Source organism: Helobdella robusta (assembly GCF_000326865.2).
Source record: "Helobdella robusta unplaced genomic scaffold HELROscaffold_1, whole genome shotgun sequence".
Lineage (NCBI taxonomy): Eukaryota > Metazoa > Annelida > Clitellata > Rhynchobdellida > Glossiphoniidae > Helobdella > Helobdella robusta.
Window position 1 is genome coordinate 417724 of NW_008703570.1, and position 13057 is coordinate 430780.

The 13057-nt window shown below is 34.9% G+C and overlaps 1 protein-coding gene across 1 annotated transcript in view; it reads right to left on the reverse strand.

The window, feature by feature from the left end:
* HELRODRAFT_63136 (hypothetical protein) overlaps nt 1-13057 on the reverse strand; it is a gene marked incomplete at both ends in the record, with an annotated part of 34133 nt that overhangs the window by 4322 nt on the left and 16754 nt on the right. The window contains 16 exons of the mRNA XM_009011717.1: nt 293-380; nt 740-841; nt 1004-1070; nt 1303-1436; nt 1661-1857; nt 2236-2391; nt 2741-2816; nt 4053-4151; nt 4802-4883; nt 5118-5238; nt 5524-5591; nt 5863-5959; nt 6711-6786; nt 9025-9111; nt 9426-9524; nt 12646-12735. Of these exons, the coding sequence (XP_009009965.1) occupies nt 293-380; nt 740-841; nt 1004-1070; nt 1303-1436; nt 1661-1857; nt 2236-2391; nt 2741-2816; nt 4053-4151; nt 4802-4883; nt 5118-5238; nt 5524-5591; nt 5863-5959; nt 6711-6786; nt 9025-9111; nt 9426-9524; nt 12646-12735 (1639 nt within the window). The remainder of the gene's footprint in view (nt 1-292; nt 381-739; nt 842-1003; nt 1071-1302; nt 1437-1660; nt 1858-2235; nt 2392-2740; nt 2817-4052; nt 4152-4801; nt 4884-5117; nt 5239-5523; nt 5592-5862; nt 5960-6710; nt 6787-9024; nt 9112-9425; nt 9525-12645; nt 12736-13057) is intronic.

Below are 13057 nucleotides of genomic sequence, written 5' to 3' on the forward strand. Positions count from 1 at the left end.
TTCCATCCTCCTGTCTCGCTCCAGTAACGTCTTCAACTCGTGTCGCTGCTCAGTAGTGAGATATATGTGTGCATACATTCGTGCGGTGAGGTACCTGACATTTAAAATCTAACACGATCGTCACGTTAATTATCTAGCAATGCTCATTTCAATAATCAACATCAAACACCATCATCATGTCATCAAGCCTCATTATTTATTACTAAGCCATCATCATCTCCTTCACTTTTAAGCAACCGTCATTATGGTAGTCATGTCGTCATCACATCCACCTCAGCCACAAGACACCTACCCAATCGTTGGGGTTCCAAAAGGTTCCACATGGTTTCCTTCTCAGTGTGGTCTGGCTGGCTGGGATAGCCAGGGGCGGGTCTAATGCCCTGGTAATGATAATGATGATGATGGTTATGACGACGACGGTTATGATGATTGTAGTGAAATGATAATGATAGGATGGTGAGGATGGTGATAAATTACAAAATTATGAAAATCTCGTGATAAAAATGATAACAATGAAGCAGGTGGTACCGATAAAAATACTGATGATTATTTCCAAGATGATGACTAGGATAATGAAAATGATGAGGGCGATATAAAAAATTTTGTTCATCATCATTTTATTACCATGGTAATAACGTCACGTAATCATTAACAGTTGAGTCATCATCATCATCATTGCTCTACCAACACAACCTTCATTACAATCACAATCACATTCTCATCATCATCATCACATCACCTGGTACTTAATTTGATGGAGCTCCCTAGCTTGCAAGCTCTCATCCTTGCAATAACCCCAATGAACTTTCCGCACCTGCTCGTGTAATTCCTCTGCAAATGCCTGCAGTGGTGAGGATGACGACAATGATGATGGTAATGATGATATTGTCATGGATGACAATTATAATAAGACTACGTTGAAAGTGAGTACAAGTTGGTGACGAAAGATGAAAACATATTTGTGATGAACGATTTGAGATGATGATGAAAGATGATAGCAGACCTCAGCCAGTCTGTCAGCCAGAGCTTTTACCATGATGACGTGGTAATCATCATAATCTGCCTCATACCTAATCAAGTTTATTTATGAACATATCAAAAAATTATTTTTAGACGAGATAAATAGATGTTACAAAATCAAATAATAAAATGATGAATTGACTTCAGAAGAAATTAGGTTGACGTAAAGTTGTAAACAGCAAAGCATTTATTAAAATTATTATTTTAAAATTATTATTAACTGACCGTATACATTTTTTTTAGCAATTTAATTACAAAAAATGTAAAAATTCCTCAACCAACTGAGCAATTAATTTGTCGACGTTGAGGCAGCTGACGGCGAACATGCCGACGTGGTCAGGGACGCCACTGTCTTCTGGAGCCACAAAATCTGAAAGGCACATGTAAGAATCTTCTGAGGAGGAATCTTTCTCGGCCTGAGATGACGCAACCACGATAAAAAAAACTTGGTGAAATAAATAATAATAGTAAATAAACAAACAAATGAATGAATAAATAAATAATAAAATAAATTAACAATTAACTAACCAAGTAAATAAACCAAAAATATTACATATATATATATATATATATATATATATATATATATACACACACACATATATATATACATATATATATATGTGTATGGCTAGCTAACTTGTTGTCTAATTCCGTACAAAGTGGAGATATGTTGTTTGTTATTGTTATCACCAACGCAGTCAAACAGCTTGATGTCATCTCCTGAACTCTGAGCCCTCCAGAAGCCGATGACGGCTGAACATTGGAGAGACTGTTGGTTGATGATGTTGTTCAGCATCAACTCTGCATCATCGAACAACTTTTTTGCTTCTTTGCCTGTCCATGTAAGGTGCGTTGTCTCATTGACTGATCGATTTGTTGACGTGAATTACTTGATTTATTTGTTGGTCTTGAATTAAGTGATTGATTTGTTAAAGTCAATAAAATAATGTTGTTTGGTTTGAATCAAATGTTGAAGCAGTTTCACTTGGCAGTGCAAAATGAACGACTGCTTGAAACTTATTAATGTAAGGCAATATTATGTCTTATAATATTTTTTAATTGTAATGCTAGTTGAACAATAAAACTTGTAAATGTAATCACAACACAACTTTAATTCTTGTAAATAAGATAAAGCAGTAACAAAATCATCAGCAAAAACTATAAACGCCACCATCATCCCCACTACTACCACCACCACCAGGAGCAGCTGACCAACAGTTGGATCGTTGAATATCTTCGGGTAGCCCCTGTTTGGATACTTTCCTCTCAGCTGCCAGACATTGAAAAATTCCTTCCAATCAATGTAGGGCAGCAACTTCTTCAGATCATAATTTATCAGATCTCTGCGGCCCAGAAATGAGGGAGGACCTTGATGGTTGGACAGCAGAACATTAAGGTATTATATGTATTTGTATGGTGTGCATATCATTATTTTTCAAATCACTATCTACTACTAAGGTAGGCAAACTAGCGAGGCCTTAGTTCGTCAGTCAGACATTATGACCAAAGAAAAAAAAACCACAAATCTTGAAAAAATTCTCCCCCAGGTCAAAAAAATTTGCTATTTAAATACATATGCGGCCCTTCAAAGGTAAAATAGTTCTCAATGTGGCCCTCACAGTAAAACGTTTGCCCACCCCTGATTTACAATTATCATCATCTTCCACCAGATCATGCCAACTGTCTTCCTCACCACGTCACGACCACAAATACTCACAAACTGGTGGATCCATCTTCCAATTAATCTTCAACTTCCTCTGCCTAGCTGCCTCCAATGAGATGTAAACACGTTCCTGTCAACGAGATGAACAAAAATTTAATCAATAAAGACACGAGTGACATCAGTCGCTGTCCAGTTTGCTCGGGCGATAGGAATCTTGTGACTCGCGCCTACTTGTTATTAATGAAAATTAATTCCACATTGACTTGGTTCGAATATAAAACTTGAAACCGATCGAACGTCACACGTACAATACGAACAAACTTTACAACAATCTATGTAATTATTTACATTTTAGTAAAGCAATAAAAGATAGTGAGTGAGTTAGCTCAGATAATGAAACTGCTTAAAGACGTATCCAAGATCATCAGTGCTATTCTAATCTTGCTGTGACCTCAAACACCCGAGCTAATGATTTTCAATTTTAAAGATTATTTTCATTGTTATCCTGCTATCATTTAAGACAAGAGAGACGCAAATATGACCTCACCACTTATTCATCACCACAAAATTAAGCATTCCTCTCCAGGCACCACCCTCAACCTGCCACTCAGTTCCACCACGAACAGCTGCTGGTTACACACTGTTTATTGAAATTCACTTTTCAATCACTAATCATTCATTCTTTCATCTATTTTTTCTTTCAATCTATTTCCTTTTCCTCTCCTACCTTATCTACGCAATGATATAATCTGAATCATTTCTATTTGTTAATTTTGCATTCTCCACTAATATCTCTTTTATGTGCAATGTCATCTTAACAATTTGTTCATTCATTTTTTTTCTATTTTTATCAATCATTCAGTCTCATCTGAACAATCAGTGCATTCTTTTCAACTCTTAAGGAAACAAGGAAACATTAAAAAACTATCATTCATTATTTCAATCTCAATCATCCACTAGTCTTCTTTCAACACCTTTGTTATGCTGTGCTGTTTGGTTTTTCCCTAATAAACAGTTTCTTTTTCCTATTAAACGGCCACCCTAATTTTGATTGATCAATTACTTTCAACATTCAGGCAGTTTTTTTCCATAATTCTCATTCGTCTTTATCATTCAATGTCATTTCATTAATTATTATTATTCCTTTAATCTTTTGAATGCTGAAACATTTTCTGCCTTTTACGGAGAACGAATTTTAAAGAATACAAATAAAATCCTCATCATCGTCATCTCTATTGTGACTAATTCTAGCATCATATTCTGCATCATCCCAAACTATCATTACCATCTTCATCATTGTCATCATCATTACCAATGTCGTCATAATCATAATCATCACCACCATTATCATCATAATCATGATAACCTTCAAAGATTCATAATGATCGTTTCTCAGATCTTCATACTCTTCGGCGACCTCCTCAATAAATTCTTCCCGCTTTGTAGCATCCTTCAAGGCTCCACACTGTTTCATCAGACAATCAATCAATCAATCAGCTAATCAATCAATAAGTCAATCAATAAGTCAATCAATAAATCAATAAGTCAATCAATAAGTTAGTCAATCAATCAATCAATCAATCAATCAATCAATCAATCAATCAATCAATCAATCAATCAATCAATCAATCAATCAATCAATCAATCAATCAATCAATCAATCAATCAATCAATCAATCAATCAATCAATCAATCAATCAATCAATCAATCAATCAATCAATCAATCAATCAGCCAATCAATTAATCAGTCAGTCAATCAATCAATCAGCCAATCTATCAGCCAATCAATCAGTCAATCAATCAGCCAATCAATCAGTCAATCAATCAGCCAATCAATCAGCCAATCAATCAACCAGTCAGTCAATCAATCAGTCAATCAATCCATCAAGATCAATAAATCGATTGATTTATTTATTCCCAAAGAAAAGAATTCATTTACTGAACAGCAAAAAAACACAGGCAGTTTAAAACACCAAATCCATCCTCTGTTAGACCCGATGGACAAACAAACAAATGAATGGTGCATAATAATGTAGGTTATACGGAGCGATTGAATGAAATATTGGTGGACGAGTAAATGAATGAATTATGGAGAGAATGGATGGCAGGCCTACCACGACGACAGATTTGGAAGCATCGAGCACGTGGATGGTGGGCGATGAATACTTCGGAGCGATCTTGACGGCAGTGTGCGTCCTGGCGTGGCGCGGTCAGCAGTTGCGAGTTCATTCACATTCGTTCGTTCTAATTATAACTCATTTCATCTTTATGAATGTTGCTTTATTGAAATTAGTTTAAATGCTGGCGCTCATCGTGACAAATGTTATAATATTCTTTATTTCAGATATTTTCGTTTTTAATCAACTTTTTAAATTAACTATTATCAATGCAAACAACAACAGCAACAATTTCTAGCCAATAGAAACTCACTTGGACGTTGTGGCTCCGCCAATCAGGAGTGGTATTTTCAAACCCCGCCTCTCAAGCTCCTTAGCCACGTGTATCATCTCGTCCAATGAAGGCGTTATCAGACCGGAAAGTCCGACGAAGTCTATAAATAAAATCCAATTATAATTTGTTACATTATTATTATTATTATTATTATTATTGTTGTTGTTGTAAACAGTGTTAAAAATAAAACAAATAAATGAATATATTGAAAGTAAACTTAACGAAACACGAACAAATGAATGAATAACTTGGTGAACAACCAAATGAACGAATAATCAGAGAGAAAAAAGCTTAGAGAATGACTGAAAGAACGAACGAACAAATGGATGAACAAGTTAGTGAACAATTGAATGAAGGAAAAACAGACGAAAGAATAAAAACTCACCGGCATTTTCATTGATAACTGACTCAATGATCTTTTCACACGGTGTCATCACCCCAAGGTCAACCACTCTTCATCATGATAAAAATAACAATAATTATAATAATAATTATTATTATTACTATTAAAACTTAATAAGAGCAGCATTTGTTATAATTTGCAACATTAAAAAACATCGAACAGCATTCATTATCCTCCTGAATCATTGATCAATTGAAACTGTTTGCATGAAGGCTGATGACATATCTCCATGAAGGATTTGTGTTTTTATGAAAAATTTCGAATAGTTCAACTTAACATTAATTAATTAATTAATAATTAATTTATTGAACGAATAGAAACCTATAATTGTTGCACCCCAGCACCACAGCAACAATATTCTTGCCAATGTCATGCACATCACCTTTCACAGTTGCTATGACGACGGTACCGACGTACGCTCCTTTCTGATTGGTGGACGTCATGAGAGGTGGAGTCAAAAATTAGGCTAATTCATTAATTGACAAGTGTTACGAAAAATTCTGGAGTAATCTCGTAAATGATGGCCTATCAAGCAAGCATGGAACCACTAAATCGTGCGGCAAAGATTATTATAGTACAAGTCAAGAAATATGATCACGTGACGCCAATACCTCACGAATTTCATTGGCTGCCAATTGAGAGATCTGTTTTCAAAGTTTTGGTGATGATGAAGAAATGTGTCAAAGGTGCAGCAACGAAATACTTAATGGATTTGTGCAAGAAAACCTCAGTGACCGATGGAAGGTGGGAGAATTTTAAGGTCCTCTAGGAACAATGATTTTCAAATAGCACGGGTTAAGTTATCAACGGCTTCAAGAAGCTTCGCGGTGTACGACTCAGTGATGTGGAACAAATTGCCAAAGGAACTGAAGATGAATGAAATTGAAGAGACTGTTTTTAGAAAAAGAATCAAAGCGCATCTGTGGAAAAATCGTGAGGACTTAAATGGGCGCTGTACTTAAACTCTAAGTATGATAACCAATCAAGCAGTCAACCAAACATCTAGCAGACCAACAAACCGATCGAGCAACAAACCAATCAACCAACAAACCAGCCAGCCAGCTAACTAACCAATCAACCAACCAATCAACCAACCAATCAACCAACCAATCGACCAACCAACCAACCAACAGCCAATCAACCAGCCAACAACCGACCGACCGACCGACTGACCAAGTCATCAACACCAGTTCGTTTGATGTTCTCAGTCCTTTCCTCCTCCATGAATGGAATCAAGTAGCCCACCTGCATGGAAAATTATAAATAATACAATGAATAAACAACAGAACCAATAAAAACTAATTAATATACAATAAGCTCAATAATAATTCGTTCCATCAAAAATTAATTGATTCATCCAACAATTAATTAATTAATTGTGTATTTATTAATCTGATTAGTTTTTAAACCAATTTAATAATTAATTTTGCATTCATTAAAATATGCAGCCTGGTTTGATTTTATTATTGACATCCGAAACAATCAATCAGATAGCTTAACAACTCACCCGCAGGCCAACCAATTAACAATCATCCAGTAGTTTCTTCCTACCTTCATTCATTCATCCATCTAGTCAACCATCCGTTTTATTTACTGTCATTTATTCATTAATTACCCCAATAATTCACTCATAACTTCAATCACACTGCCCAACAGTGTTTTTGTATCTGAACCAAAATTAGTTGTTTCTTATGTATTTCCACCTGCTGAATCCGAAAATGACATTAAAAATTACATATTAGTTCTAGTTCAAAAGACAAAAGCAAAACTCTATCCTCAAGAGTATAAATTTTTATTTTTTGGAAAAATTTTTTTTATCTTTTTTTATTTTGCCTCTTGGCTATCTATAATGCTTTATTTATGGAGGCACAAATGAAATAGAAGAAGGAAAAGAAAGCCAGCCTTCCACATCAAATGATTCTGATTTTGTGTCAACAGATGATGCACCACACAGATGGAGTTAAGCAGAATTAAGTGACCTCGTTCGAGATCTTGACTTGTCACTGGAAATGGCAGAACTTTTAGGGTCTAGATTAAAACAGTGGAATCTTCTCCAATCTGATGTTAAAGTTTCCTATTTCAGAAAACGGCAACAAAATCTTCTTGTTGTTTGCGTTGATATCTATGGATAAATGTATTGTCTCAATTTGAACTATTATCCAAGTGAATAGAGATTATTCATAGATTCATCAAAGCTAAGCTTGAAAGCTGTATTACTGCACAATGGAAATCATTTTCCATCAGTTCCTATTGGCCATGCAGCTCACATGAAAGAAACTTACCTAAATATGAAAACTCTTCTTAACCCAATCAATTACAAAGAACACAAATGGAAAATTTGTGGTGACCTAAAAGTATTCCTAAAAGTATTGCCACACTTTTAGAAATGCAATTAGGCTATACCAAATACTGCTGCTTCTTGTGTATGTGGGACATAGAGACAAAATTTCATATTACACACAAAAGGACTGGCCTGCAAGAAATCTCAACAAAGGTGAAAAAAATTTTGTTGCTGAAAGATGTACTTCTTCCATCCATACACATTAAGCTGGGTTTAATGAAAAATTTTGTCAAAGGAACAAAGATGGACAGGCTTTTAAGTATTTAAGAAACAAATTTCCAAAACTAAGTGATGCAAAATTAAATAGGGTATTTTTGTTGGACCATAGATACATGAACTTGTGAAAGATCCTGCATTTGATGAAGTTTTGAAGGGGCAAGAAAAAGAAACTTGGGAATCTCTCAAGGGAGTGATTAGTGATTTGTGGATTTTTAAGCCACAGAAGAGATGATAACTACATCCAATTGTTAACAGTACTTCTGCAAAAATGCCATCAACTAAGACGTAACATGTCCTTGAAGATTCACTTCCTCAACTCACATTTAGACCTCTTTCCACTTTGTGGAGCTGTTAGTGATGAACATAGAGAAAGGTCCCACCAAGATATTTCTGTAATGGAAAAAAGATATGATGGTCCTTGGAATGAAGATATGCTTGCAGATTAATGTTGGTTTATATGTAGGGATGCTCCAGAGCTCGCATACAGGCGGAAAGCAAAAATGGCACAATCGCGCGAAAATATTCCATAATATTCTTTATATTTATTATTTTTTATTGTTTAAAACTGTTAGAATGTAATCTTTATTGAAAAAACTAAATGCACTTTAAATATTATAAAATTAGTAAATTTATATGTCATATTGCATGTTTGTAATTAAGCAAAACCAAAAATTTTTTTGTTGTTGTATATCTCAGAAACTAGAGCTAAAAAAAAAATTTTGTTTGCATTTTCGTTTTTCTTACCCCAAAATTAGTATAACTTGACTAAAAAAGTTAAGGATACAAAAAAAAAATATTTTTATTGTTGCCCAGTGTCACCCACTCACTCAATCAACCAACCCACTAATCAGTCAACCAACCAAACAGGCTACCAACCAGCCAGCCAGCCAATCAACCAACCAATCAATATTCAATCAACATACCGCCTTCTTCATAACTCTAGCAGACTTGATGACTTGGGGTAGAAACATCTTGCCAGAACCAAACAGATCCCCAACGACACTCATGCCCTTTTTGTTCATCATGATTAATACGGAGTTGTGGTGATGGTGATGATTACAGGATAATAATGATGATGATGACAAGGTGTGGTGATGATTATGATGTTGATTACGGGGTTTGGATGATATCAATGATGATGATTGATAATGATAAAGTGGTGGTAATTGTGATTAGGTGAGGATATGGTTAGGGTGTGATGACAATATTCATTACAAAAATATGAGAATAAAAGAGAACATCGATGAACAGCATCTACCAACACAACCATCACTAACACCACCATCATCATCCTCATCATCATCTCCATCATCATCGCCATCACCTTCATGAGTGGTCCCTCAATGATGTTCAATGGTCTGGGGTACTTCAACTTATCCTTCCTCGCTTGTTCCGTGTCCTCAACGATGTACTTGTCGAGACCCTGCAAGTATGCGTGTCCAGGTGTGTATGTATTATTGTTACTACCAAGAGCAATCTGATAGCGCTAATCAAAAGTGTTTCATGAGCGTTCACATTAAAAAACAAAATGTAAGGCTTTGTTCAAGTCTTAAAATCATCATCGAATAATCATTCAATATCTCAAGAACACATCTCAGTTAACACTGTTTCACCCTTACAACCCGTGCAGCCGATGTCACGAGTACGTCGTACAAGAACGAATTGGAAAAAATGCCAGTTAATATTAAAAGGGCAGTATGTCGAAAACTCGAAGTTATAGTTTCAAAAAAAAAAGAAATTGATAAAACCGATACTCAAAGTCAGTAAAGTTAAGAATAAAAAAATAAAATTAGTGGAAAGTGATTCATCTGATTTTGAGAACTTGACAACGCTGAAGAAAGTAAGGATGGACAGCCGAATTATGGAATACTTATAAATAATTTTGAAGTTGGAAAATGGGGGCTTGTGCAATACAACACAAAAAGTCAATCAAGGTTTTATGTTGGCTGAATTAATAAAAACAATAACGAACATTTAAATTCAAAGGACGGTAAATGGGAAGTTCACTTTTTAAGGCGAAGTCAGCGAAGCAACAATTTTATCGATTCTTTGCCACCGAATCAAGCAGTAGATGATGTCGATGAAAATGACATAATAACTGTATTGCCAGAGCCTTCTGTTCGCAGAGGAATCTATACTTTCGAATACGATTTTAGTAACTACATGGTAGAATAATTATTTCAGTTAAGTAGTCGACTAGTCGTTCAGTAATTAGTTAAGTTTTGTAGACCTGTATAACCAAAATTTATAAAAACTTTACATATGAAAGTTTTTGTATTTTTTCAGATTTTGACTTTTGAATATGATTTTTTACAATTAAAACACATTATGATTCACTTATTTGAGCTTAATAATGTAATAAAATTCAATAAATCATATCTGTCTCAATTAGGGCAACAACGATTTCTAGTGGTCCAATTAAGGCATATATGAGTTCCATTCAAGGAAACTGGTTCCTTGATTGGAACAAATGCATGTGGTCATGTCATCTTCATTTTCCAACTTGTCAAGTATGCCTGTAAACATCTAGTGTGATTCATATATACACAATGTTTTGCTTAAAAGAATGGCTATCACATTTCAATCTTGTTGCTAAACATAAATCTTTTATGACCATTTTTTGTTAAGTGTTCCATTCAGAGCAACTCTCCTATATATGAAACACAAAAATAAAAAAAGACACAATTTTGACAGTTTGACAGGAAATAAAAATATTTTCAATTCTTTCTCAAATAATTCTAATGAAAGTCCAGATCTTCTCAACGCCTGTGGAAAAATATTTCAAACAGCGGAACCAGCAACTGCAATGTCTCTTGAATTAATTTGCAAATGTGTAACTGGCACAGACAGCAAATTCAAACCGTCCAACCGGAGATGAAAAGTCGATGTAGCTTGGTTTCGAGTGAATTTAATTGTCATATATTCTGGTGACATACCATTCAATGACTTGAACGTAAGAACTGCAATTTTGAAAACTATTCTCTTATTTATCGTCAGCCAGTGAAGCTCGTTCAAGGTCGGTGTCACATGATCAAATCTTAGGCAACCAATAACAAGTTTCACAGCTCTGTTTTGTATTGACTGAAAAATTGTGATTGATGTGTCTGGTAGTTTATAAAACAAGCTGTTGAAATAATCTAAATGAGATGTGATGAGGGCAGGGACCAGCGTTTCCAATGTTGATTTATCTAGTGATTGCCTGATTTGATACATGCCTCTGAGGTAGATAACACTCGAGGCATCAAATTATTCGACATCACTGAATCACTCATAATCTCACGCATCAAATATGCAGCTTCCTCCTAGTCTGGTTTTGTTACTCAACAACAACTTCAGCAACTACAATCTCTCATCAAAAAACTAATTCGCTTCAACTATCTACCTGCATCATATCCTACCGTCACTCAGATATTCAACACACTCGATTCAAGTAGAAAATAACAACAACAACGTCATCCATCCTCTACTACCACCAATTGAAACTACAACGTACAACCTTCGTCAGCGCAAACATAACTATCAAGTCGCCACCCAATCTACATATCAGGATAAGACTTTCATCACAAGACACCTCAAACATATTAACACTCAATAAAACTTCATCATTCACACAACTAGTTTTTATTTATCGATCACCTCACTAACTCACTAAGTCATCCTTCTAGTCTATTAATTTGCTTTTTATGCCATTACTTCATTTTATTGTCAATTTATTTTATTTCCTTTTATTTATTTTATTATTATTATTTATTTATTATTTTATTTTACTTTTCATGTTTAAACATTTTTCTTTCTTTGTTTTATTTATTTATTTATTTACTTATTTGTTTAATTTTATACTACTGTCATGCATGTTGTTACAGTTTCTGCATCTGTCAGATCCTGATTTTTAAAGAATAAAAAGAAGATTATGAAATAATATTTTGAACAAGGGTTTCCCTCATAATCAACTGTTGTTATCCAGCTAAAAATTGATGGCTTTTACAATTAAAAAAACTGTAATAATTTCTGTTTTGCTTCGATTATTAAAAATTACTATTTCTGTACAATGGGGAATATTATTATTCAGGAAAGTTTCTCAATTTTTTGAAAAATTGTAAAAGAATTATAAACACATCCTCCTGTTGAATTTCTGTTTCATGTGACTATGGAGTATGCACGATGAGTTTTTAATAAACTCTTTATAGTCGTCAAGCACCATGATGGTTTTTATTTTTTGGGGTCAAACAAAATTTCTTGTATTGTTATTTTGCCTTGTATGTAAGTGCGTGTGAGTGTGCGTGTGTGTATAGCAAGTTAGCTCAGCTGAGACTGTATAGGTGCCATGTTTTGCTCTGTCAATGCGTAATGACCAGGATCCAATGCTGCCAGTTCGAAAATCAAAAAATGTCAAAAGCCTAGTACATCATCATAATTTTTTTCTTCATCCTTACCATCACAATCATCCCAACACCACCACTACTACTATCATCATCATCATTCCAACATTCCACTACTACCATCATCATAGCGCCACCACCACTACCATCATCATCACCACAAACTCTAATGAGAGCATGTTCCAATCGTTCTTCCACCGATGTCGCCCTCCACTCCTCGTCCATGATCTGCTTCTTGTCGCTGCTCATGTGACCCTGATGATGTTTGTTATGACGATGGTGGTGATTATGTTGATGCTGGTGATAGCGATGATGTTGATGGTGGTGATAGTGATGATGTTGATGCTGGTGATAGTGATGATGTTGGTGATAACAATGATGATCGACGTAATCGCATGTATAACGACGGACCACTGATGCAACCGGCAACAACGAGCAACAAGCAACTAACAACAAGCAACTAACAACTAACAACAAGCTACATAACAACTCGTTGCTGTCATTTTCTTTACATCATCATCAGTACAACAGCTTCACAACCATCATTAATTTCTAATCAAAACTCCAGCATCATCAT